Source organism: Aplidium turbinatum, chromosome 17 (assembly GCF_918807975.1).
Source record: "Aplidium turbinatum chromosome 17, kaAplTurb1.1, whole genome shotgun sequence".
In the NCBI taxonomy this organism is placed as follows: Eukaryota; Metazoa; Chordata; class Ascidiacea; order Aplousobranchia; family Polyclinidae; genus Aplidium; species Aplidium turbinatum.
Window position 1 is genome coordinate 13669278 of NC_137488.1, and position 27329 is coordinate 13696606.

Sequence of the window (27329 nt, forward strand, 5' to 3'; positions counted from 1 at the left end):
GTAGGTAAAAGAATCATTTTTTTGTGAAAGTGTGAGCATGGCCTTTAAAATGTCGTTTAATATCTTACAGTGAACCAGCCAGGCAATGAACGTTCAACAACAGTTCCATAAAATGCACCAATTTCTTGTAGCGTAGAATTTATAAATCAGCATGTTACATTGGTAGCCTATACAAAATGTTTAGAAAACAAATAGCCTACAAGCTGTCGCTGAAACGTCATCAAGCAATATAATCCCGTTGTAAATATAAGCAAGAAAACCTAAACTGTCAAAAAAGAGGACATTTGAGCATTTTTAGTGTCTTCGGAGGACAGTTCATTTTTCTTGAAAAAAGAGGACAAATCCCCTTAAAAGAGGACGTATAGTAGCCTTATCAATCACGGTGGCCTTTCATCACCAAAACCTACTATTATGACACAACAGTGAGTTGGGATTAGATTCTTGAATCTTCAAGTGCCAAGGATTTTCAAATCCGTTCATTGTCACTCATAATGATGTAATAATGCCCCCTTAGGCACCTAATGTTGCCCATTTGAAGTTCCCCTTGCTCCTCTATAAATTTCCAAAGTTGGTTTTGTGGCGTATTTTGGAATTTATTTATTGTAAGCGCCAAACTTGAACACAACTAATTTTGACTTTAGAGTATTTTTTGGTTTTAGAGTTAGAGTTAGACTAATTTGGTCAGTGGTACTGTGCTTGTTGTCAGTTGTCGAGGTGATGCCACGGCTTGTGTTTTAGCACAAGATCTTGTGATTTTACTTTTGATCTTGTGCTTTAAGTTTTACCTTATTTGCATAAAACTAATAAAAAAAGCTTTTTTAATAGTTTTATGCAAATAAGGTAAAACTTAGCATTTGGTATAATTACTTGCAAATACCAAAATTGCTTCTTTTTGTAACACTAAAGTATCGGCCTAAAAAAGTGATGTTGGTATCGGTACATCTCTAGACACACACTCTTGCGAACCATTGTGTTGCAGAGAGCCTCTTTAGCACTCTACCAGGCCTGAACACACCAGAATGGACCAGCGGTGTGTTGAAGCAGCAAAGAATACCATAGATATTTTCAACAGAGTCAAAGAACTGAACTGTTTCTAGACATGATTGTGCAGCGCAAACACCAACTAAATTCAACGAATGAGCATAGCATTCACGTTGTCATAACTCTGTCCACAGCAACCGGAAAGATTGATACCCTTCCCATTGGTGTGTCAGTACCAGGCTGTCGAAAATCTGCTGAGCGGTAGGCTATGGCTCTCCATCGGAAGAAATGCGAGAAACCTTTCGGCCCTGCGTCAAAAGCCACTACAAGTACAGGCTATTCGAAACAACTAGGAATAATCAAAGCTTTGTCAGTACGAGGATAAATATTCAAAACTAACCAACCACAGGCCCTGTTGGCTTTAAGACATATTTTACTGTTAAACAAAGCTGTTCCGTGTGAGCAATGTCCGGGGTTGAATCTAGTGATATGGAAAAGTATTTAGCTACTTTCAGTTTACTGTCGGTTATATCTTTAACTGCTTTTCCCAATATGTTGACTACCGGTAGCCTACCTCTTCGCAAATGCTCTTTGATAAGTAGGAAGTGTGGCCTTTTCCACGATTTGCATAGGTTATACATGTTGATGTGTTGCCGAGACTTTGACTAGTAAAATCCTGAATGTGTTGGCACAAGAATGGATCCACACTATTCCACAGTTGCAATAAGCTCCAACAATACCAAATAGTCTCCGTTGTTAGGAGACTATTGTTTTATTTGTTCCTCTGAAGGCCAACCCTCTTTCACACAATAACATTATGACATTTAAGATCCTCTCCACTAGGGAACCCCAGTGTTTCTTCACGTCCTCAAGTTGTTTCGTCAGGGCGGCATCAATTTTTTCTCTATCTTTTCGGAGATTGATCAGGCATACAGGATCCCAGCTTTTTGCGTCGAACTTAACACATGGCTATCAATGAGCAGCTGTGCATTCTTTCAGGCATGGAAACCTTCACAAAATACATGCAATTCAGTGTTTGATGAAGCTGCTAGTTTGCAGGTAAAACAGTACAGATTTTCTTTGGTCTCGCTGTATCATAACCACTCCCTAAGCCGCTTTTCATTTGTGGTTTTATACACATGAGTAAAATGTTGCTTTTTACAATCTATTTGCAACCTTCAACCTCATAGAATCTTTTTAATTTGGTAAAGTCACTGTTCATGTGTTGACATTCTGAGCTGCCTCTTGCTGCCCATTTCTTTTTTGTTCATTTGTAAGAATTAGAGGCCACTCCCCTAAGTCATTCGATTGAGCTGCCAGATCTAGAACGGTAGGTGTTGATGGTGAGTAGCAAAGCTGTTGAGTTTCCATTGCCTCGGTTGGTTCATGCTGTTTTGCTCGGTAGTAGGCTACTTGAGCAACGATGTGACTGACGTGCACAAAACAAGACATTCGAAAGCATACCCACATGCGGATGCAACCTAGTTCGTACCCTGAACAGTTCGTACCCTCAGTTTGTACCCTGAAAAGATCAAGAGAAAAAATTAAAAAAGCCGAAGTCGCTGATTGCAGTTTCCGCAAACCAACAAAAACTCTTAGGATCATTACCAGAAATTTTAAAATGTTTGCGGAAACTCCGATCAACCCTAATCCTTCTAAATGTTTGCGGAAACTGCAATCAGCGATTTCGGCAAACTCTTAGGATCATTCCTGGAAATTTTAAAATGGTTGTGGAAACTGCTGAAAAACAGTTCTATTTTTTTCTCTCGATCTTTTCAGTTTGTTGCGGAAACTCCGATCAGCGATTTCGGCTTTGTACTATTTTTTTCTCTTGATCGTTTCCTAACACTAACCCCTTTTTAAATGTTTGCGGAAAGTGCAATCAGCGACTTCGGCAAACTCGTAGGATCATTACCAGAATTTTTAAAATGTTTGCGGAAACTGCAGAAAAACGGGAACTGTGATCAGCGACTTCGGCTTTGTTCTATTTTTTTCTCTCGATCTTTTCAGTTTGTTTGTTTGTGGAAACTCCGATCAACGACTTCAACTATTTTTAATTTTTTCTTCTCGATCTTTTCCTAACCTTAACCCTTTTAAAATGTTTGCTGAAACTGCGATCAGCGACTTTGGCAAACTCTTAGGATCATTACCAGAAAGTTTAAAATGTTTGTGGAAAAACAGAAACTCCGATAAGCAACTTCGGCTTTTTTCTATTTTTTTCTCTCAATCTTTTCAGGGGAAAAATTTTAAAATGTTTGTGGAAACTGCGATCAGCGACTTCGGCTTTTTTTAATTTTTTCTCTTGATCTTTTCAGGGTACGAACTGAGGGTACGAACTGTTCAGGGTACGAACTAGGTTGCACCCCCTACATGCTGCATGCAAAAATGGATTGTATGCAGCCGCGTGCAAGTAATTAAAACGAGAGAGTTTAAGTGTGCTGTTTACAAGCACGTTTGAGCAACTTGTGTTTCTTCCAAAGGCATGTATTGCTGGCCGATGTTTATCGGCGAAAAATAGTTGATACAATATATTGGCTACCCCTGATATCGGCCGATAAATATCGGCTGACTGATATATCGGTCACGCTCTAGACAATATATATGTTGCAAAATTTTTACTCAGACCTTGTATAATGTGCAATTGTGCATGCACAATGTAAATAGCTCAGATGAAGATGCTGATAAAGCTTTGGTTAAGTTTTTTGGAGGAGCAATTGCCCACACAAAGTTTTATCTTGCCCTCTCGAAAAATATGTTTTTGATACTATTAAAACATTTTAATGACATTGCACAACATGTTGAATGACGTTTCACAAATTATGGCTGCATTTACAAGCTATATATATTTTTAAACTCACTTTATTTCAAGCATTAAAATACATTTGCCTCCCTTGGGTCTGCTACTATTCGGCGAGTCCGATTCGGCGAGTCCAATTCGGCGAGTGCCCTATTCGGCGAAAGCCCTTTTCGGCGAGTTCCCTATTCGGCGATTTTTTCGATTTTTTTTTTTAAATTATAGGGCACCGTAGCCTAATTATCATTGCCGCTTTTACATCGTTTTAATGTCGCTAAACGTCCAAATAACCCCTTAACGCTTAACCCGTAACCCTTAACCCCCTCACCCTTAACCCCTTCACCCTTAACCCTCTAACCCTTAACCCCCAAACTCCAACCCTAACCCCAAACCCTAAAACGGCAATGATAATTAGGCTACGGTACCCAATAATTTAAAAAAAAGTTCAAAAAATTGCCGAATAGGGAACTCACCAAAAAGGGCTCTCGCCGAATCGGGCACTTGCCGAATCGGACTCGCCGAAACGGGCCATTCCGGCCTCCCTTGGACCCTAAAATTGTTTTTCTTGTTGTCACTGTCGCATCGGTATCAGATTGAAAGCAAGCAAAGTAGAAATAGCTCAGGAGTTTCAAATTGTATATATTACTGAGAGCAAGAAGTGAGTAAAAATTCACGTTTGGATAGCTTTATGAGCCTTTGAAAATCTTGTAGTATGATATTAGCCTAAATGATCAAGAAAGGCCATGCCATCTTGCCAACGACTGCATTCTGTTTTCTCTAGTAGTTTTACAGTGTTGTTGAGTGATATTTTGAGTTGTTTACACTCTTCTGTTCGTCTTGGAATGAATGAGTGTCTAAAATTTAGTGATACTGGTGTTGCACAAAAATGATCATGTAAGGCATGTAGAACAATGTATCTAAAATATACTGTTGGCATCCAATAACAGGTTTTCAGTGCAACATTTTAAAAGTTTTTTACTTTGTTAGTTTCATTTTTCAAGCCTCCCACATGATTTTTTCATGATTGAAACTTACAAATTTGTAATTTTTTTAACAAAAGTCAATGTTCATTGTTCAGGGATTAAAAAATGTAGCATTTGACCTTAAAATATATGTGCTATGCGACATTGGTAAAAATACAAGAAGAAAAAAATAAAGCAGTGTATTGCATAACCAGAACAGTTTGTTAAAGAATCATGTTGCTTTGAAGCTGCTGGAAAAATGTTATATTTTATTAAGTTTATTTTTTTAGATTTTTCAATGTATATGCTGCAAATTGCCATATGTATGCACATTCTTGCTGGATTTAATTTATCATTGAATGAATACCGTACATTTATTTAGACTTTGTATATAACTTAATTATGGAAGCTGTTTCTAATTGGTTGTGGAACGATTGGTTTTGGTTTCCCAAGGGACTTTCATTCAAAGATTTACGTGACAAACCTGGATATCACTATGCTAAACCACGAGATTTGCCTATGATGGTTGTTTATGCAGTGGCAATATACATTGTTCGACGAATGTATGAAAGGCTTGCCACCCAACCATTGGCCAAAAGATTAGGTCTTAAGTATGAAAGAAAATGTAATGTCCACAACGATGTTTTGGAAAACTTTTTTCTAACAGAAAAGCAACCTACATCAGAAGCCATTGAAGTGTTGGCAAGTAAAATCGGATGGACCTCAAAAAAAGTTGGCAATTGGTTTCGACGTCGCAGAAATAAAGAAAGGCCCAACTTATACAAAAAGATGGCTGAGGCAAGTTGGAGAGGCTTTTTTTATACTTGCATTTTCATATTTGCAATGAGCATTTTGCTGAGAGCACCTTGGTTTTGGGATGGTATGTATTGCTGGGTAGATTTTCCTCGACAAAGCATGTGGCCATCTGTGTATTACTACTACATGCTGGAGGGCGGTTTTTACTTGTCTTTGTTGTTCTCACTATTGTTTATGGGTGACATCACAAGAAAAGATTTCACTGAACAGCTTATTCATCACATAGCAACTATATTTTTGATTGTTTTTTCATATGTGGCAAACTTTGTGAGAGTTGGTACTTTAGTTATGGCGATTCACGACGTTTCAGACATTATACTAGAAGTGGGAAAATGCATTCTATATGCAAAGAAAAAGGAAACAGCCAATAAGATGTTTAATGTTTTTGCTGTTGTGTTCATTGTATCACGAATAATTATATTTCCCTGTGTAATCTTACATACAACATGGGTTAAAAGCTTGGCACTTTTTGGGCATCCATATCCCGGTTACTACTTTTTCAACATTCTACTTTCAATTCTTCAATGTCTTCATATATTTTGGGCGGCAACTATATTGAAAATGGCTTATAAAAAGCTAAAAGAGGGTGAGATACACAAAGATGAGAGAAGTGATGCAGAGGAATCAACTAGTGATGATGATGATCAATTCAAGAAATCTCAGTGATTATGTCATATCATGTGTTTCTGAATGAAATTTATTCAGACATAAAATGCGTAATGTTGTTGTATTTGTAGATATTTGCCTGAAGTGTTTTATTATTATATTTCGTGCACATTTATTACACCTCTTGTTTCACATGTTATGCTTGTTGATCAAACAAATTTATATTATCCTCTCATTGTGAGTAATTGTTGCAGTTTTTAAGATGGTTGCCTGACAATTTCTTGCATTGTACATTTACAACTAATCGATGTCTTGTTTGCGTTTTGTTTTCTTAGTGAATTGTAAGAAATACTGTTTTGCTACTACCGGTACTGTATATATCAAAGTGATTTTACTTCATTGTAGCAAATGCGTAGGGTGTATTTTTAATCTTATACTACCTTGTAAAAAACTTATTGTTGCATCGTCTCATAATTTTGAACATAATATGTTTGACTCAAAGCATAAGTCACTATAATTTATATAACGAATACCAAGTGGTATGCAACTGTGCATACTTCAGAATTGTGACTGATAGAGAGCACACAACCATTATTCATACAAATATGAACTGAAAAACGTTCATGTTAAAAAATATGTCTGATTGTTTGTATCCCATAAAGCAACGAAGATATGCGTAATCTACACCATTCACGTTTTTCACTTTATTTGCTACTAGACTGGAGAAGATCAAGCTGCCACAGAGATTCTGCATTTGTGTAAGTTATGGTAGTTTCAAGTTCAATTGGTGACTCTGATTAGTCAGAAGGCGTTCACAACAATATGTTTGAGAAATCACAATAAGAAAATCATATATGATTTACCTTGTTTTTTTGGTCACTATCTTGTCTAACAGAAAAGAAATGCTTGTTACAATAAGTAACATACTAACAAACAGAAAAAAAGTAACATATCATCAGACAGAAAAAAGTACAAAATCAGGATTTTAATTGTGCGTTACCAATTAGTTGTTAATGTTTGTGTCTGGTATGTCAATTCGTTTGCAGTGCCATTGCACAGTTAGCCTTATGGTTGATGCTAGTGCATGAAACATACGCTTTGTGTAAAAGCTATTGCTAAAGAAAGTTTACTTTTCCAGGCCTCGAAATTCACGGCGGACACGGCGGTCATGTCCGCCGTCACAGCATGTGATGTCCGCGGGAAGTACCATCTAGATCGGTCATATTTGTCCGCCGAGAAATAACACAGGAACTAGCGATACAAATCGCCGTTGCATAGCACGAACAATGGTTGCAAAAATATTATTTCCCGCGCATTTCAGCGCGCATCTACAAAATGTGAATGCTGTATTATATCCCTTAGCTTCAATTCAAGCAGAAAAATTTTCGATTTTTACATTGCTTCAACGATTGATGACATTGAATCAGCGTAACAAAGGTGAATTCTTCGCCAAGAATCGATGGGAGTACCGGTACTTCTACACTAATCACGCGCAATTTAGTTCAAGTCTTACGTCACAATGTCTAGCTTTCATCTCCGAGTAATATTGATAAGGCAAGGTTGGTTACAAAATTAGATTGTAAGAGTAGGCTATTACAGCAAGACGCAGCAAAATTTGTTAAGTTTTGGTATTGCAGTAGGAAAGAAAAGGCCCAGTGAATATTCACTTTCGCTCACATGATACACAAAAATAAATCTAGAAAAAGCTTAGTGAAACTTTGCACAGCAGAAAATAATAGCGTTAGTGTAGAAGTTTTCCGACTTGTGCCCAGAGCATTGTGACGCAAGAGGCCATACGACCTCGTTAGGTGGAAATTAATCAGTTATGCGGCGTATTAAGCAGCTAGCTGGCGCTTTGACTCTTCAAGCGCACGTCGTTGGTCTGATGAAAGCTTTTCAGAGTGACTTTGCTGAAATTTTAGAAAGCCTTCCACACTGTAGCTATAGTTCTCAAATGGCAAAGAATTATCAAGATAAAGTGATTAAGCATGATGATCGACGTTAAAACTCGTGTGTCCGTCGAGAGACTTAATTTGTCCGCCGAGATAGCTGCTCAGACCGGACACGTTTGTCCGCCGTCAACAAAAACGAATTTCGAGGCCTGCTTTTCACTATCAGGATGTCATGCTTTCAACAAGATGCGTAAAAAAGATTCCGCTTTGACGTACACATGGAGCTGAGATCAATAGTCTGTCCTTCAATTACGTTTATTCAGTAGCCATCCTTTAATCAATGTTATGTACGACATAAAAGAGTTGCTTGTTGGTGTTTCATATTTGTACATAGTACTTTCACTGTTTGTTGATATTAAATCATGCTTCATGTTAGAGCAATTGTGAATTTTTGATTCGATTTTGAGGAATATACTTGACTTGTTCAAAAAACTACTTCCAAAAATGTAATGAATGAAGAAGTGAAATGAAGTATTGAATGAAGTGAAAGAATGAATATTTGCTTTGTGAACTTGCTATTTGCCATTCAGGCTGATGGTTGCCACGCATCTTGCTTTGTTTTTCAGTGTACTTTGAAAGCAGTTGTTGCCAAGTCATTGCTTTCATATTTTGTGATAACACTAGGCCTAACTGATTTGAACTATTTTCACACCGTAGATAAAAACTTGTTTTTCATGTTTCACTTGTGTGCTTTTCACTAGTTTTTGTGATTGATTTGAACTATTTTCACACCGTAGATAAAAACTTGTTTTTCATGTTTCACTTGTGTGCTTTTCACTAGTTTTTGTTGTGAATATAGGCTATTGACAAAACTACATAACTCTTCATTGCTATTTCAAATGATGAAAATCCATTTCTTTTTCGCATTTTTTATTTGCCTATTTCAGGACCGTTGCTACGTTACCTTTTAGTCTTAAATCAAACAGCCTTACAATCAACTACAATACAAATAGAATGTCAATCGCTCATTTTAATGGCAATTTTATGTTGATGCCATATTTCCACATGTGTTGCATTTTTAATGAAATTTTAATGTTTTTAACATGTCTTGTTTTTTCAGAACATTTTTTTTCGTATCGTTCAAATAGCTTGTGACAATCCTACCAGAAAACGTTTTTTGCAGTTTGCGTGATAAAGAGTTTGTGTCTAGAATTGATTTTTATCGAAAATAAACTGATCTTGGTGTAAATATATTTTTCGCAATTGAAGCAGTCTGCCCTGGTAGCCGAGAAACTTTCCGTAGACACGAGCAGAATGACAGTCCCGGTTCACTGGGTGTACATTTTGCGCCATCCAGGACGTGTTTTTTCAAGCAAGTTACCTTTTTCCCTAGAAAAAGGGCAGAAATATTGGCCATAATTTACGGAGCTATGATGTGTAGCACAATTTAACTCTTTAATCTTTTAAACTGTTTTTCATTTTTAGCTGGAAAAGATTTGTTGGGTAATCTGGTAGGCTTATGGGTAAACTCAATGCAATTGGAAGCTACTTATCTACTTGAAAACGGCAGGCTATTTTATTATTCTTTTTTCGTTTTGCTGTACAGAAAAAAATTTAAATTCGAAATATTTTGTATAGTGAACGTCAATTCCTTTCTATTTTTCGAATTAAACCGATATTTAAACTGTAGCTCTAAAGTCTAAATGACCACTGGCATTGTCGTCTTTTTTTGGGGCATTATCGGGCATTGTTAGGGTTGCCAGTTTAAATTGGACCGGTTTTGCAAATTACAATTTGGGTTACGATTGGAGTGAAAATTAAGATAGTGGCCCGACAACCATTTCTAATGTCTGCCAATTTCTGAAAAAGCCAACAATGCTCGACCATGTCTGGTAGTTTACAAGGGTTTCCTGATTCACACTTTTTTCTTGCCAACAGGGCTAGTTTGACTTAATGTGCGGGAAATTTTAGCATTTGTAGGTTATGATATTTTTGATTTCCTGAGTTATTGTTTTGAAACGACTTCAAAACAATAGATACTATATTTAGTGAAAAACATGTTGCAACACTGACAATGGGTATGTAGATACAGGCTACCCTATTTCGACACAGAGAATATGCGCATGAACTCTCGATGACAATGAAGATAGCTGGGATGGCGTTAAATGTAGGCCTATGTAATAATATCGGAAAATGTAAGTTAAAAAATCACAGCTAATAGGTTTTGGTCTTTGGAGGCATTCCGCTTTGAAGTCACAAAAATATGGTAATCCCAGCTACCTAAAATCAACTTTCAAAGTGACTGTGGCCCCAAAAGTCATGTGACCTTCGTAATCGGCAAAAACATTTCTAACTTTAAAACCGTTTAAGTTGGAGAGAAAGAAAACTTATATTTTGTCTGTTGCAACAATAGCAAGGTACAATTATACACAACATGAATAGAATAGCACCATAGCCATCTAGGTACCACAACAGACAGGAAGCAGCGAAAGACTATATCAGTCATCGAAAGCTGGTTTTGGCTTAGAATGCTCAAGGTCCATGTTTATATCTGCTATAACATTTGCTTCTAAATGTGCCACATTGATCAAAAATTGGCAAAAACACATTTTAGCGATATATCAGAGTCAACGCAAAGAAATTGTAGGGGTCGATACCTCAGGTAGGTTAAATTGTGTTTTTGCAAATTTGTGATCAATGTGATACATTTAGAAGCCGATGTTGTATTATAGCAGATATAGGCTAAACATGGACCTTTCAAACCACCTTGGTGCAGACTGCAAATGCCCAAAATCACGTTGAAAGTTATTTTTGTCCCGTTTGTCTGCCCCGATAGCTCAGTGGTCACGCGCCCGGCTCAAAATCACGCGGCGCTGGTTCGATTCTGGGGGTGTGCGCTTGAGCAACGCATTTTAAGATCTGCTCTTCATTCAGCGGCACCTAATGGATGGAATAATTCCCCGGCAACAACACTTCAACAATCGGAAAACTTCCCTCTGTCAATCTCGGTAACCGGCCCTGCGTCAAGAGCCTCTACAAGTATGCGAAACTACCAGGGATAACCAATTAAGGCTTTGTCAGTCCGAGGATAAAGATTCAAAACCAATTAAACAACCTTTTAGGACTAAACACCACTTTTAAGACATTTGTTTTTTTAATAAAAAAAAAAATGTTTTACTTCCCTCTAATGCGGGTTCACCAACTGGATGTCTTCCAGTAGCCTCTCAGGTCATATAACAAATAAGCTTGCTTTTTATAGTTAAAGTGGAACAAACAGATGCGTTAATACTAACACATCGTTTATTTGGAGCCACTGAGGCTACCAAGTTTGTTTAAAAATATATTTTATTTAACGGCCAGTTAGTTCGTACCATCTAACTTAGTGAATAAATCTGTTAGACGTCTTGGTCTAAAGTTTGAAAACTTTTTATTTACTGGCGGCAGACAGTCATTGAGACCACAAAGATAGAAGTTTTTAACTAACACACAGAAATTCCATCGGAGATTTAAATCACTGAAATAGGTTATTATATTATTGATAACTATCTAATTCTAAGTGACCAGTAGGCTACGTTAACGTCGTAATATTGCAATATTTTTTTAGTTTTTGAGTATCGGTAGCATGTAAAACACTTCTTCCCCATAAACAAATGAGAGAGAAACATTACATGTTTTATCTCTATTTTGGAGGCACGATTTTTGATCCTTTAACAGAATTTCCTTGTCAAGCGCTTAACTATCGGTGTACACAAGTTTATCCTTCTATTAAACTCAACCCTCATAACACAAAAAGTTAACCACATCCACAATATTTAGCACACTTCAGTCTTTTGAGTGGCTGAAACCACGCATCTTTTCATATCTTTGTGGGCTTGCGAGAGAAAACAACTGAAGTATCGTAGGCTACGCAAGAAAATCCTAAATGACACTTGAGCACTTAAAGATAATATTCCAGTAAGCCATTGTCAAAACGTTTTGTGCAGTCAAAGTCGATGTGAGTTGATGGCATGTTCGTCAAATTCTACTTTCTCCGAATTCTCGCTTTCACAGAGCATAGATGTTGGAACAATTTCCAACACTTCTTGTATAAAAATAGTCACTGCATCTGTAGAAAGAATTGCAGGTTAACAAATGTCAAAAATTTAAAAACTAACTTACATTGTTTAGGCCCCGGTTTAGGCCCAGGGCTATCTGAGCACTATTTTTCCCTCCCAAAATCCACTAGTGGGCTACTACAGTATGTTTTTGCTCTTAGGACCAGAAAGCGTTTAGGGCGGCAAACTCTTTCAATGTATGAAAAAAGTTTAGGCTACTTTCATCATTTTAGCACAGAGTAAACAACTTTAAGATTTTGTAGAAATAGTTAACAGCTATGCCGACAATGTAGAAGGGGATCTGAAAATAAGTTGGGAAAAGACAAGAGTTTTCACAAATTAAAATTTATAACATAAACAAACAATGCAATGCAAAACTTAATGTCCAAATAAATAAAACGAAAAGGGGGTGTAGGAAGCTTGCTCTCCAGAAATTTTTGACAATTATAGGTTATTTTGGTCACTTTTTAGGAGCAACATTTTTTTGTCAAGATTCACGCTTTGTGTGTAACCAAATTCATAAAATTAAAATTGGATTGGGGAAGAAGTTTTGTTTAAAATTTAAGTTAGCCTACCATTTCAAATTTTTTTGTTTACAACCACAGAAGGACTTCAATAATTTATTTTTTGAAAGTTTGTATAAACTAGTGTGTTCCAGTCTTTAAGCAAGAAAGAACTTAGAAAATTTTATCTGAGGTGTCCCCAACTTGAACTTCACAGATAACATTTTCACTTCATAACCTATCTCGATTCACATTGACATTTATCAATTTAATTATTATTAATTTACTAGGCTATCTGAGTGAGCAGTAATTACTTCGAAGATTTCATCATTTTGTTAGTTTTTTAGACTCAAAAAACTTTTCACTCCCTTAACCTTAACCCCCAATTATGCTTGGCCAATATCGCCCAGGTGAACAAAATGTGATCGAGCGAGCGAAGCGAGAAATATTTACAAAAGTGAAAAAAAAATGTAAAATTACAAGCCGAAAAACGCTGCACGAACTAAATATGAGTGGGTCCCTGGTTAGAGGTTGATCTTCAGCCGGGGGTTTGGAAAGCAGTAAATATGACCTTATAAGATTTAATTAGCTGTTGATTATCGAACTTCTGCAGCATTTTTTAAACAGTTAAAAAGCATTAGACAGACTAAAATGAGTAAGCCCACCTACTCAGCCGTGAGTTCCTCTCCCCACAGCTGATTATGGGAGGTTAACACGGCCCTGTTTAGGCCTTGTAGTTATTATTTGCAGGAAAATTGTTTCGCCCTATTTTATATTTTCAAACATTTCGCTTTTTTATCTGTTTTGCTCATGACATTTCTTATTGTCTTGCCAGTGAATAGCTACTAACACAAAGGTTTGTTTATAAAAGGCTTGAGGGCAAATTGGCACTGTTGTTGTAGACGTTGTGAAATGCAAACTGCAAGTTATATTACAACTAATTACACCTAAATACACTTGTTTATGAAGTAGAACATACCCATGAATGGGAGTACTTTTTTGAAGTGTACAAAAGGAAAATAAAATAACAATCCAGCCAAAATGAAGATCACTGCGTATAAGTAAGCTAACGATGGGTTGTCCAAGAAAGGAGCTACAACAAGGCAGAGAGATGCAATGAAGCAAACAATGGGAATTCCTATAAAAACCTGAACAGAAAGTGAATAAGTTAACAACTCGTATCTCAGTGCTTAGTTTCTAAGTGAATAGTTTTCGAGCCCACATCCTTTTTCCAACAAATAAAAAAATAATAAGTCTAAAAACGTGCAAAAGATTGAACATTGATTTATCAGCTCCGATTCTCAACTCTCAGACATTAAAATCAGTCATTTGTACATTGATTCAACGTCTGCAGACATTGAATCAATGTACAAATGACGGATTTTACCATCTGGGCTACCAGGTCTTCTTTACAAAATATGAAAATTCTATCTTTACAAGTAGGCAGCATGTTGCTGTTGGTAGAGTCGTTGCTCAAAATCAAGTTTTTCAGGTCGAAACGAAACGAATACACTTTCGTAGAAACCTGTTCGAAATGAAACGAAACAAATTTATTTTTATTTTGAAATTTTTTCGATATATTTCCGCTTTTTGTTTGCCGAGTGGCGACACACTTTTTAAGCCGAAGTAATTTGTAAGCTCCTGTAACGTAGCCCTTTTTACGATGTTTCAGCGTCTGGCTACTTCATTTCAGCGTTTTACCATTTTTACATCTTGTCTGATTTCAGCATCTAGCAATGTTGAAACAACGGAAAAAGAGGAGCTTTCGCTAACCTGCATTTGACAACAGACAGTGGAATTGCAATCTTATTTTGTTTTTTTGGTTTAGTTTTAAATCTTTATCCTTGAACTGACAAAGCCTTGACATGTATAGTTTCGCATACTTGTAGAGGCTTTTGACGCAGGGCCGGTTATTAAGATTGACAGAGTGAAGTTTCCAATTATTGTTGAAGTGTTGTTGTGGGGAAATTATTCCATCCATTAGGTGCCGCTGAATGGAGAGCAGTCCTTAAAATGCGTTTCTCAAGCGCATACCCCGAGAGTCGAACCAGCGCCGCTTGATCTTGAAACTTCTTTGTTTACGAAGTCACGCGCTAAATGAATAAAAAAAGAACAGGTTTAGCCTACTCAGCCTAAATATCAGAGGCAGATATAACAAACTTAGGGTACCAGTAGCCTATCACTATCAGCCAAAACCTACTTTGAAAGGTCGATTCCAATGAGGTTGACGAAACCGTAAGACGATGATGGAGAGAAAAGCTGCCCCATAAAACAACCATGATGAAAACGTAAAGTAATCGATTAAAGAAGAAAAGCTGGAAGCATCTGGAATTATCATCACCAATGCGATGAGTGCCTGAAATGGTATCTTATTACAGATATAATCCCAGCCAGAGAGTGAATTCTTTTCATGTCAATTAAAAGTTTACGACAAACTTTTTTTTGACATTAATGAAAAGCTAGTGTAAGTATTATTATGCCAAAGTTGGAAACAATCAGTAACGTTGACAGGTGGGTTTGGACCCTACTTTAGATTTGATCACGGGATGATTTTAGGGGTCGTAACTCGTAACCATTGCAAGGGCCCCGAAACGTAATCAAACGACCTCAGGGGCTATTTGCTGGATGTAGTGCATTTTTTTTTTATTTAGGGCAGAAGATCTTATTGGTTTCAAGCGAAATTACTTTCCCAACGATCCTGACAACTATATTATGTCAAGCAAACTGTAGACTGCGCCAGTACAAGTTTACAGATATAATATCATACGTTAAAGATCACCGCTGGAGAAGGCGTGTATCTTGTCACGCTGATAAATGATAGAACTTTCATCATCTGGCCATTTCTACCAGCAGCAAATGTCAGACTGCAAAATGAAAATAATATTAGATCATATCGGTTTGAATTGTAACAATCTAGGCTTATATAATTCTTTCAATGTGCTATAAAAAATGCATCCGTAACAACCCAGACGAATGTGCAAATGTAACATAAACCTTGTGTTTTTACACAAATTAACATTTAGGCCTAAGTGCTTACGAAAGTTTATTGATAACCTATAGCTCATCAATCTGTTTTTGTACCACACTAATAAAAAGCTAAACTTCAAGCATAATAAAGTGAATACCGTATAAACGACTAACTAGTATGGTATTGAGTTATGCTGCATTGTGGAGAAAGGCAAGTGACCTTTTGATAGCCCTCAAATACAGCAATTAAGACCGTGAGGTAGGCCTACAGAGTGTAGTTATGGACTCTCCGGCTTTGAATGACTTTAAGAGCCGTCGACCTTTCATTGACAGGAGAAACTGAGTCTTCAACCTAGTTAAGTTTATAATATTTAGTTATTTTAATCCCATCAATCTCCGCTTACTTGTGAAGACCGCATCTTGTGCTAAAGGCTACGACACAAACCTTATGTGGTATTGCCTTGGCAACGACACAATACTGAGAATTTTTTTTTCAAAATTTCTCTACGTAGCCTAGCCAAAGTGATTTTGTTCCATCAACAACTACATTTATTTTAATTGCCGCTGGTAGAAGTTCTTTAACGATATTTCATAGTTTTGTGACTATACTCAACGAAGAAGCCTCAAAAAACGTTTTCATTTTTCTCCATGCCTTGAGAGTTGAGATTAACTTTTTGACGTGTCGTGATTACATTACAACATAGCAGAAAACATGTAAGCAGTAGCGTTAACAGGAGGGTCCAGTAGATACTTTTGTACTCGGAATGGTTTTTGGGGCACGGAACCTTTCCAAGGAACCCGAAAACTTAAAGAAACCACCTCGTTTTCTTTGGATGTAGTGTTTTTTTCTTAAAAGTGCCTTGATGTGGGGATTGAGGATATCATTAGTACCGGGCCCAAGCTATTCTCTCTACGGTCCTGCATGTAATCCATTTGGTATAAATTTGACTTTCTAGGTCTTGTCTTTCAGTTTTTAAACTTGCTATAAAGTGAGCTTCAATTTTCAAAAGAGTTAAAGTTGTATCAGTTGCTTACTGTCGATGTTGTACGCAAAGATCGCAATATTTTTGAGATTTTGATAATTTCTAAACTTTTTCACTGCGAAAATACGGTTTACCTATTGGCTATGTTTATATTATAGTAGGCCTATAGCCTAGGCTACCAAGTAAAGCTACTCTTAACGTCTTTTGTCAGTTTCTTTGTTGTTCAAATCTGAATTGGAAAAAAATTGTACTTTTGAGGGAGCTCATAACGATTCTCAAGGCCAACCTATTAATCCATACAAAATTTTATCATCATGACGAAAACGTTGTAAACTATATTTGTCTAAAACAAAGGTTTCAGCACATTTGATGATGACCAATTTCCACTCACCGTGCTGCGGTGAATGCACTTCCATTTGCTGCACCAAAAGTCGAACAAGCCACTGCAAACGGAACAAGAAAACTTGCCTGTCCAAAAACCTTATCCCCAAATGTCTGAAATTGTTCAAAATATTGATTGTGTAACTAAAACCTTTAAAAAAAAGTTAGACAAAACTTTGGCACAGGAAATCTAGATAAACTTTAAAGTATTTGTATTGTGTAATGGGACGGTTCAAGAATCAAGAAAGATGACGCTTTTTTACTTTTATGTATTACCTTGCCCTAAAACCTTTTCCTCGCAATATCCATCAATTTTAAACTTAAAAGTACGTCAAATTTCACGAATTAAGGTAACTGTATTTTGTGGAGCAATTGACTTGTTACGTTTTTTGTCATCAAATTTACTTACTACAGCCACAGCGTTGGAGGATAGAATTTCGATTGGAGTCATAACGCTGAGATATGCGATGTTAACAAGTATGTAGCAAATCGTCACTAATGGTATTGCAATCATAATGACCACAGGAAAATTTCTGAAAAACAAACACTTTAGCATGTACGCTATCTCTAGTATCCCAACGATAAAATACAGGCAATTTGTACATGAAAAATATACACAGAGAATGTTGCCGTTCAGAGCTATTTCATTTGTTTCATTTAAGAGTTAAAATACTGTAAGCTGCCGATAATGCTTGGCTGAAGTGCCATCGTCAGTAATGAAGACCTGAGCTGTAGGCCTGAAACTACTTGTCACTTTTTGTGTAAGTTGAGTTATCACCAAAAATATGTTGCATGAGAGCCAATGCCAGTGAGCTACCTACAAAATTTGATTTTGAAGAAGCGGATTAATTTTATTATAACACACGCTGGTGTTGGCCTAAAAATAAAAGTTTTAATAACGTTAAAAGAACTAACTTGCTTCATCTCAAAAGTCGTAGCCTGTTTTGAACTTAGGCCTAAGTAGTTCTTTAATTCAGGTCTTCAATTTAAGCTACTAACACTCCAAAAGTTGAACAATTACAAATCAAATTCAGCTCTGAGTGACGTGAAAACTTTCATTAAATGCCAACAACATAAAACAATTGCGTAAACTATCAAGCTTTATAACTGTTTTTTTTTTTTTTTATCAGAAAAGATAAAAATCGTTTGTAATTTATACTATTATTCTATTTGAATTAGAAATTGCGATTCGATCATGAACAAAGACGATTATTTTTCTTAAATACATTAACAAAAGAGAAATGATCGAATCGCAATTTTTGCAACAAAATTCACAACGTAAGATTATTAAATTCAACAGTAGAACCAAAACAAAAGAAGCCGTTGTTCGCTAGCCTGCAAGAATGAAATGATACGAATAAAACAAAGTACTGCTTCTTGGAGTACAAGTGCCAAAAGTCGAGCACAAATAATCAAGAAGTCATGCTAACTGCAGGCATTTCTGCAATTATTATTACCATACATTTTTTATACTGATACTAATTAACTAACTAACTATACAAGACTATGTTTCTCGGCAGCCGATTTGTAGCAAGAATTGACAGCGATAGACACGTGTTTCGCCCATGAGGCTGGGCTCATCAGTATCGCACCGTATTCTAGCCACAAACACGTGTCTATCGCTGTCAATTCTTGCTACAAATTGGCTGCCGAGAAACATATTGTTGATTGGATGGTCTGAATGGCTAGCGTGGAAGCTACACCGTTATGGTTAGCGAATCGCAACTACTCGCTGTACTAGTGAGTGCTCAGCCTTGTGCTGATAGCCGGGAAGAACGCCCCTTTCTTCACAATATACAAGACTATGTTGAGCTTCAAAAGTGAATTTTTCAACTTGAGAGTGACGGAAATCGTCATATAAGAAGATGCAATAAAAGTACAAGTGTTCCGATAGCCTACTTGATTTGAAGTGTCCGAGGATGAGACAGGTAGGTTTTCATCACACTATGCTCTCCCCAGAGCAAATCAGTTGTTTTTTACATTGATTCAACGCCTGCAGACGTTGAATCAATGTAAAAATGACTGATTTGCTGTCTGGGTCGGCACAGCGAATAGGGAGGTCAGTTGCTAGTTTGTTCTCTTGGCTGCTTTTCCTTCTGCAACTACGCCCACGCGGCCCACCCAATTTATTACACCCTGAGTAGAGATGAACTGTGTTTTTCAACAACCAGCTTATGCCTGAAATTCCAACGCTTTGGCGGATACAATAGTTGTAACTTAGTTAAACAACTTACTTGTTCGGACGATGTATTTCTTCCGTCACATAATTTAGCTGGTTCCTTGATGAAGCAAAATAGGTAAAGATGATAAAATATGAATTTGACTTAAAGTTTCACGAGCACAAGCAATTCACGGTAATGAGTTACTTTAACCAGCAGTTAAAACTAAAGTGACGAATGCAAGTTAATAGTAGGCTACCGGTACCGTACTACAATAAGCAAAAATATCAATTCACAACATAAGTTTGCATCCACAGCTAATTCCAGCAGCTTCTTTTGCATCAAAATTACTTGGACAAAATGTCATTTACTTACTCACGCTCTAAACTCCCAGCTACTACAACCAGCTCCTGCCTCACAGAGTAGGCCACATCTGCTTTTGATTTTAACTGAACAGGCTGCACTTAACGCTTTAAAACCCAAAATCAATGGTCAAGGAAGACAAGGGTTCAATACTCCTTGTGTAGTAACTTAGACGTAATGTTACGTTACTTATAAAATAATTTCACCACTTAAGAAGAAACAACTTCTCAACCTCCTGTTATCTAAAATCGTCTGGTTCTAAAATGGCAGCCCAGATGTTGGTATGAGACTATGAGCTGTATTCAGGATTACAAATATAACAAAATCAACCTTGTCAATTTTTAACAATATGTAAATTTTTCTCACCATCCATCGTACGACCACAAGCCACCATAAAAACCCAACGCAATTGCTGAAAACGAAGTCGAAGAGCCAGCAAAGGGTTGGTGAAACTGATCTGTGTGGCCTTGTCCCAGCAATACAAGACCGCTTACTATTATGGCAGCAATCATCAATAGCTTGGCGGCGGTGAATATGACTTGAACAGCATTGCTTAGCTTTACACTCCAGCAGTTCAAAGAAGAAATCAATACTAAAACAACAAAATTACACGACAAATAGAAAGAAAAATTGATAGTGCTACCGTACGTTGAAAGAGAAACTTAGGCTATATTTATAGTTTTTGCAGTGAATTGACTAAAGTTTAGAACAGTGGTTCTCAACCTTTTTGTTTTGTCGGACCCCTGTTGGTACCTTCGAAGCGGTCGCGGACCCTTAAAAAACTTTTATCTGAAATTTTAGTACATCGCTTCTCCTATAATGGAATCAAATGTTTCATAAGTTTCGAAACGACACACTCGGAAGAATTTGCTGAACTCGCAATGTACTTATGACGATTGACGACATCAGTGACAAAATTATGTTATAAGCTTTATGTTGGCAGTTGGCACACATCTTCAAAAATCAGTAATCTATATGTTGATTTAATGTTTTTCTATAAATTATATCAAAAATCAATAAAATTTTTGAAACCGTTGCAAACAATTTCTCTTTTTTTCACTTCCAATCAATATTAATTCGCTATAATCTTTGTCATTGCAAAACTGTGAGTGGCGATAAACTGCTAACTAACGTTTGCACTTCTAAGTTAAGCATCGATCAATAGACTGCTGTCTCAAAAGAATTAAGTTGAACACAGCCTAATTACTGTAAAAAAAATAATTCATTAATATGATAGTTTTTTAGTTAGGAAACTAAACCCTTGTGCAATGTCCTTTGAAATTTCAAACGACATCGCACTAGTTCGTTGGGAAGTACAAATTCAAAATCACGGTAATACACAAATAAAGCACAACCAACCAATTTTTAAATTTCGTAGTTTATCAATCATGTTGAAAACTCGATTCTCGAAACTCGAAAAACAATTCACTTTCAAGGACCCCCTGAAATCGCTTCGCGGACCCCCGGTTGAGAACCATTGGTTTAGAACAAGGTTTAATTTCAGCTGCGACTCGATACAGAGCTTCCAATTTTGTGACAAGAACTGGTTGGTATTACCGTTGACAGTGTTTAGAAAATTCTAAACCACTGACAGCAATTCGACGTAGGCTGGCCAAATTAGGCAATTAAAGCATTTTAGCTCGAAAGCTGCTTGATATCTAGGTCTGTAATTTTTACGAAACGCGTGAGTTAGTGACGAATACGAATCTGCAAACGTTACATCAATGTAAATTCAGACATTGTCTGGTAGGCATTATAAAACAGTAACAAATGCCACGAATAAAACTTACCAATCTCAGTTTTAAAAAACAAATCAACTTCGAATGTAGCCGGTAAATAAGCAGAATAGGCTTGTAATAACTCACCAATACAGAATGCAGCGGCACATTTTTGTACTACATTTGGTGGTGCACATCCAGGATAAAATGGTGCGGTGACATATTCCGCAAATCCAATCGAAATTATAGCCAATGAGGACGGCTTTGTGACCACAACAGCAGTCCAAGCGCATAAAAACGCGATTATGTCACCAAAGGCCGCTTTCAAGTATTGGTATTCTCCACCAGACTTTTTAATCATTAAACCAAGTTCTATGTAACTCAAAGCACCTGCAAGCAAATTACAAACTTGTTAAAACAACAATTTAAAATAAGGTTTCGCAAACGAGAAACTAAAATTTCTTTTTTGTTTTATGGTCATGTGTAATGATTTACCTTCTGATAGATCAGCTGTTCAATTATTGTTAGAAAGAGCTGTTGCTTAAAAGCATATTAAAGGTCTATATCTTAAATAAAGTGACAATAAGGACTTTAAGTACAAACGTACGGTAATATTATCAGCCCAAAAAGAAAAAAAAACATATATTTTGCTTTGCTACCTACTTAAAGTGGATAGTACTCCACATCCTGTCCAGACGCACAAGCTTGCTCCGACAGATTTAGTTCTGACAAGTATTCCTGCTGGTGAAAGGAAGATTCCTGATCCGATCATAGTTCCAACCACTAACGCAATTCCTCCAAATACACCGAGCTAAGAAATATTTACAGAAAAGTTTTGATAAATTAATTAAATACACAGTTTTGTAGAAGCTACAGGGCATTGTACTATTTTAAATTGACGAAGGAAAACGTTTGTTAAACGGTCACGATTTACCATAACTCAACAATGTGATTTTTTCATAACTTATCTAACTGCGATGTATATCTTTTTCCTTAAAACTAACTTAAGCCAACAGGTCAAAGATAACTTTTGCAATAAATTGCTTTCATGACTTTTCTGTGCATTGAACTTCAAATAATTGTAGCCTATGTCAAGGCTTCCCAATTTCAGGGTCATATATAATTTTGTGGAAAATACTTTGAAGACTTAATTGAATACTAATGTTAAGACTACTATTGACAGAAACAATTCTTTGCACAAAGTTAGACGAAACAGCACATCAAAAGAGTGAATAATTGTAGCATATTTGTTTTATCTACTTTAGTAATTAGATTTAGGCCTTAGCCTATTTACAACGAAGCTCTGAGAGTATCCCAAATCTGTGACTGCGCTACATAAAAGCATATCATTAGCATATAATATGCACAGGGAAATTAACTTGAGTTTACCAATGAACAGATTCAGATTTTTTTTTATTTGGTTTACCACTGCAGCACGTACTGTAGACATCAATATTGATTGATTGATTGATTGAATTATTATCCTCGGACTGGGAAAGCTTCTTGCAGAGCTTAATCCTGGCAGTTTCGCATACTTGTAGAGGCTTGAATCACTGACGCAGGCCCGGTCACCGAGATTGACAGAGTGAAGTTTCCGATTGTTGAAGTCTTGTTGCCGGGGAACTATTCCATCCATTAGATGCCGCTGAATGGAGAGTAGGGTGGCTCGTTTTTGAACTTTTTTTAAAATTCTTTTGGGGTAGTGGGGAAATGGTGCCAATGAGTGATAAAACGCTCATGACAAAATTTGAGATTCGTAAAAAAATGTCTTCAGCCTCCTCATGGGGCCCAAAAATCGAAAAATGGGGTCAAAAACGCATTTTTTTTCAAAAATATTTTTAGTTTGGGTAGATACAATATTGTTTAGATATATCTAATTAGCCTAAGAAAAAAAATTGGAGTCATTTGAACTATTCCTTCAGCTTCCTCACAGCTTATGAAAATTTTAATTTTGCTGAAAATTTAGCATTTTTGTGGGTGGTTACATGATACATAATTGCGTTAGACATTGTGCCAGCTATGAAACGTCATGGTATTCCTCTTTATAGACCTGCCCTGACGTGCTGTTGCATCATTTTCTAATGAAATTGGGTTAATTTGGTAGGAAAAAGTGACGTCTTTTATTTGAATTTACGTCACTGACGAAGTTTGTAGTTATGTAGCCACAAACAAAAATGCTAAATTTTCAGCAAAATGAAAATTTTCAGAAGCTGTGAGTAAGCTGAAGGAATAGTTCAAATGACTCCAATTTTTTTTCTTAGGCTAATTAGATACTGTATATCTAAACAATATTGTATCTACCCAAACTAAAAATATTTTTCAAAAAAATTGCGTTTTTGACCCCATTTTTCAATTTTTGGGCCCCATGACGAGGCTGAAGACAATTTGTTACAAATCTCAAATTTTGTCATGATTGTTTTCTCACTCATTGGCACCATTTCTCCACTACCCCAAAAGAATTTTTAAAAAAAGTTCAAAAACGAGCCATCCTAATGGAGAGCAGTCCTTAACGTGCGTTGCTCAAGCGCACACCCCGAGAGTCGAACCAGCGCCGCTTGATCTTGAAGCTTCTTCGTTCCAGAAGTGACGCGCTAACCAATTGTGTGCTGGTACATTGAATGTGGTGCTGGTACGAGGATGAGAGCGAAAGACCACAGGGTCAACGAAGATAGCTGCTACCCTCATACAATAACAAAAAAGAAATGCAAAAAACAAGAGGTAATAACAACAAAAGTACGGTAGAACAAAAAAATAAAATAAGCAAACAAACCAACAAACATACATATAACAGGCAGCGAGGTGGTGGTAGGCTAAACAAGATAGCAACCTAAGTAAAATTTCCACAATTGAACAGCTATTTCGAACAGCTATTGATTACATCACTTTTTTTGAATTTTGATGATTTAAGAACCATTTATTGTTTTTATCGATATCACTAGTGCCCGATTTGAAAATTCTTGAACATAGGCTAGGCTACAAGCTACCCCTTTCACCTCTTTTTTCAGTTCCATCACATTGTTCTCATTCTTGGAATCACCACTTGAGTCTTTTGCAAATACTTCCTTCCGCTTCCGTAAGCTTGTATTTTCCATTTTGACACAACACAATATCAATTACAATTCAAGCTTTGTTTTTACCAAAAAACTCCACTAATTTTCCCCTTCAAGCAAAAGATAAGCTCTGAATATCATCCGGTCGCGTAGGCCTTCCCGGCTCACGCCCGGTGGTTGAAGATTACGATTTTGATTAAGTGGACAGGAAGGCAACGAAAGCCATTTTCGTGTCCACCTTCAGGAATGCATAAAAAGTCTCACCACACACATATCTGTTCTTGATCGATGTAGAACCGGAGGCCTTTTGAGTGCTGTACCAGGGCTCTCTAAACTATTAGGCAATATTCAGCCGACTATACGCTATGCAGCTGATTATGCAGCCGAGTGGTTAGCGCGTTGGGCTCGCAGTCGAGACAGGGATATCTAGAGAAGGGGATATGAAGGCTTTTATTACGTCTAACAATAGAAGGGCTTCTATTTATCATAAATAATCTCTGTTTATGGTAAAATAACAATTGGCACCTATAGTAATTTAATAAACTTTGTTATGACAACCTGCATTGCACTATTACCACAAGGTATGGATATTCAATGAATGCTCATAATTAGGCTACTTGGTAATTCAACTACCCGTATACTTGCTTTACACCGAGCCAACTGCAAAGGTTTTGTCAAAAAAACAGCTAACTGGTAACCTTTCAACTGTCTTTTCAAACAAGTATTTTTTAAATATGTTCTACATAACACTTGCTAACTGTCTTGTGTAGCTGAGTGTACCAGCTGCACTACAAAACTTTCTACAATTTAAAAAAGAACAGCGTGTTTAACGCGGTACCAACTACCGCCCTTCTAGTGTCATGAGAATAAAGCAATCGCTCTGAGCCTTCGTATCCCCTTTTTTAGATATCCCTGAGTCGAGAGCCTGCATGTTCGACTCCAGCCACCCGCACTTGCTGTTGTTTCTCTGGGCAAGAAACTTTACGATAATTGCCTCTACCCAGTGATCGAATTCGAGTAATGGGTAGTACCAAATTTAGTCATAAGTTGAGTAGACAACCGGAAACAGACATTGCAGTCGGCTGCAGCGTGGGTCAGGTGTACGTCGGAAGGCATACACCGATGCATAGCGCTCAAGTCCGCTTTCCCGCACTGCAGGATAAAGATATAACAAACAAACAAACAAACGCTATATGTTTGCTATAGACTACTTCATACAAAATTCGATTTGGTTTAAGTTTACTTAAGATATGTAACTTAGCCTAACTAGCCTCAGTCTTCAAGTAGGCTCAGTCTTCAAGCTTTCCCAACAGCATCTCCTACTAGGCCAACCACATAGCCTATAGAAAGCCCACTACCAGTGGCGTAGCTAGGGGGGGTGGACCGCCCCGGGCAGCACGTCTGGGGGCGGCACTTTAAGACTACGATTTTTTATTTTGATTATAATCTGATAAAAAACGCATTTCATTTTCACATGCTTTTTCTTGAAAGGGCGGTAAAATCTGAGTCTGCCCAGGCCGGCACATTCCCTAGCTACGCCACTGCCCACTACTAATCTGAGCATTGTGGTCAGTGGCGTACATACAATGGCGTACATACATACGCAGAGGGGGGCATTTGGACAATGGGCATTGAGCTTTGTCTCCCGTTTTAAAGAAACGTTTCAGTAATTTAACGAAGTAAAGTACGACATTCCATATTATGTTTTATATAGCACTGGCGAAGCAAATAACAATATTGTTAAAAGTTAAGCAAATACAAAATTCAAGAACCAATGCTCCCTCCTGCGTACGCCACTGATTGTGATCGATTTCAATATTCGATTGTATGAAACAAAAATCGTTTAGATCAGGGGTGTGCAACGTGCGGCCCGCGGGCCACATGCGGCCCGCGAAGAAAAATTGCGAGGCCCGCGAAGATATGCCAATTTTGAATTGTGTGCGGCCCGCGAAACGTGTTTATAATTTAGTTTAGTCTGGTAGGCTACGTGTGAACAATTTATTGTGGAGTGGATTATTGTAGATTTCGCACCTTCTGTTAATCATTTTAAAACTCCCACCGGCCACCACCAATCCCTTGTATTAAATTATTTGGAACGTAAAATGTATGGTCATAAAAAGCATTATGAAGAAATTACGGCTTTGGAAAGCTCACGTACAGACAGGAAATTCCTTCCACTTTCCAACTTTGAGAGACTATGGAATGCATCCTGAGAAGAAAACTGAAGTTGCAGACCAACTTGAAAAGTTGTTGTATGAATTTTTGGCTCATTTCAAGGACTTCAATGACTTAAATCTCATGAACATTTGTTAGGTACGGTATATTCGCTTCGCCATTCAACACAGACAATGGCAAAGCACCAGCAGATGTAACTTGAACTGATTGATCTTCAAGAGAAAACGGATTTGAAAGTAAAGTATTTAGAAATGAATCTTGGCGATTTTTATCGAAAACATCTCAACTAAAATGACTTTCCACATTTCAAAAAATCCATGGCTTTAAAAATGGCTCTTTTTTGCTCAAGGTATTTGTGCGAAATTTTTTTTTCTAAATAGGACGTCATGAAATCTCCCTATCAATCGGTTCTGACAGACGAACACTTGAAAAACGGACTTCGAATTGCGAACACATTTGGAAAAAGTTGTTGGGAAAAGAAACCAGCTGCAAATTTCGCACTGAACTGCAACTACTAGAAATCATATGTTAAATAAACGTGCGGCCCGCGGTTTCACCCAGTTGTTAGTATCTGGCCCTCCTGTAATAAAGGTTGCACACCCCTGGTTTAGATCTATCTTGACGTTTCGAAAGTTACGCTAGGCGATTTGTCTATATTCGACATAACATTTTCAAAACAACTTGTAAACAAGGTTTAAATTAAACTTTGCACACTGCGTCGTTAAATTCAAATTGAAAATAGTAATGTTAGGAAGTTACTTTTGCTTTGTTAATTCTGCATTTCATACGAGCTCTTTGAAGCAAAACTCCTATTGAAAAAGCTACAGTAGCCTATATTAGGCCTACTGACACTTACTAAACCATGAAACTTTGTTTTCTCTAGGC

The 27329-nt window shown here is 37.1% G+C and overlaps 1 protein-coding gene and 1 pseudogene across 1 annotated transcript; one reads left to right on the forward strand and one right to left on the reverse strand.

Moving 5' to 3' along the window:
- The first annotated feature begins 5042 nt into the window (after positions 1-5042).
- Positions 5043-7274, forward strand: LOC145786413 (ceramide synthase 2 pseudogene; annotated as a pseudogene).
- A 3762-nt stretch (positions 7275-11036) lies between these two features.
- On the reverse strand, positions 11037-24311 carry LOC145786686 (b(0,+)-type amino acid transporter 1-like). Its single transcript, XM_082598399.1, has 11 exons — positions 24213-24311; positions 21883-22030; positions 21367-21609; positions 19868-20093; positions 19214-19258; positions 17389-17512; positions 16990-17093; positions 15416-15512; positions 14849-15004; positions 13628-13796; positions 11037-12156 (listed from the first exon to the last, which is right to left on the reverse strand). Exons 1-11 carry the CDS (start codon positions 24309-24311, stop codon positions 12035-12037), a joined length of 1533 nt encoding a protein of 510 aa, XP_082454525.1. The 3' UTR covers positions 11037-12034.
- Positions 24312-27329: the final 3018 nt, after the last annotated feature.

What these genes read in the sequence shown, in the direction of transcription:
- LOC145786686 (XM_082598399.1), bottom strand. Translation starts at nt 24,311, where the DNA reads ATGGAAAATACAAGCTTACGGAAGCGGAAGGAAGTATTTGCAAAAGAC. An exon ending in TGCCGCTGCATTCTGTATTG is followed by an intron (nt 20,094 to 21,366) that starts GTGAGTTATTAC and finishes TTGTTGTTTTAG; the next exon opens with TATTGATTTCTTCTTTGAAC. An exon ending in TTGTGGTCGTACGATGGATG is followed by an intron (nt 19,259 to 19,867) that starts GTGAGAAAAATT and finishes TGCTTCATCAAG; the next exon opens with GAACCAGCTAAATTATGTGA.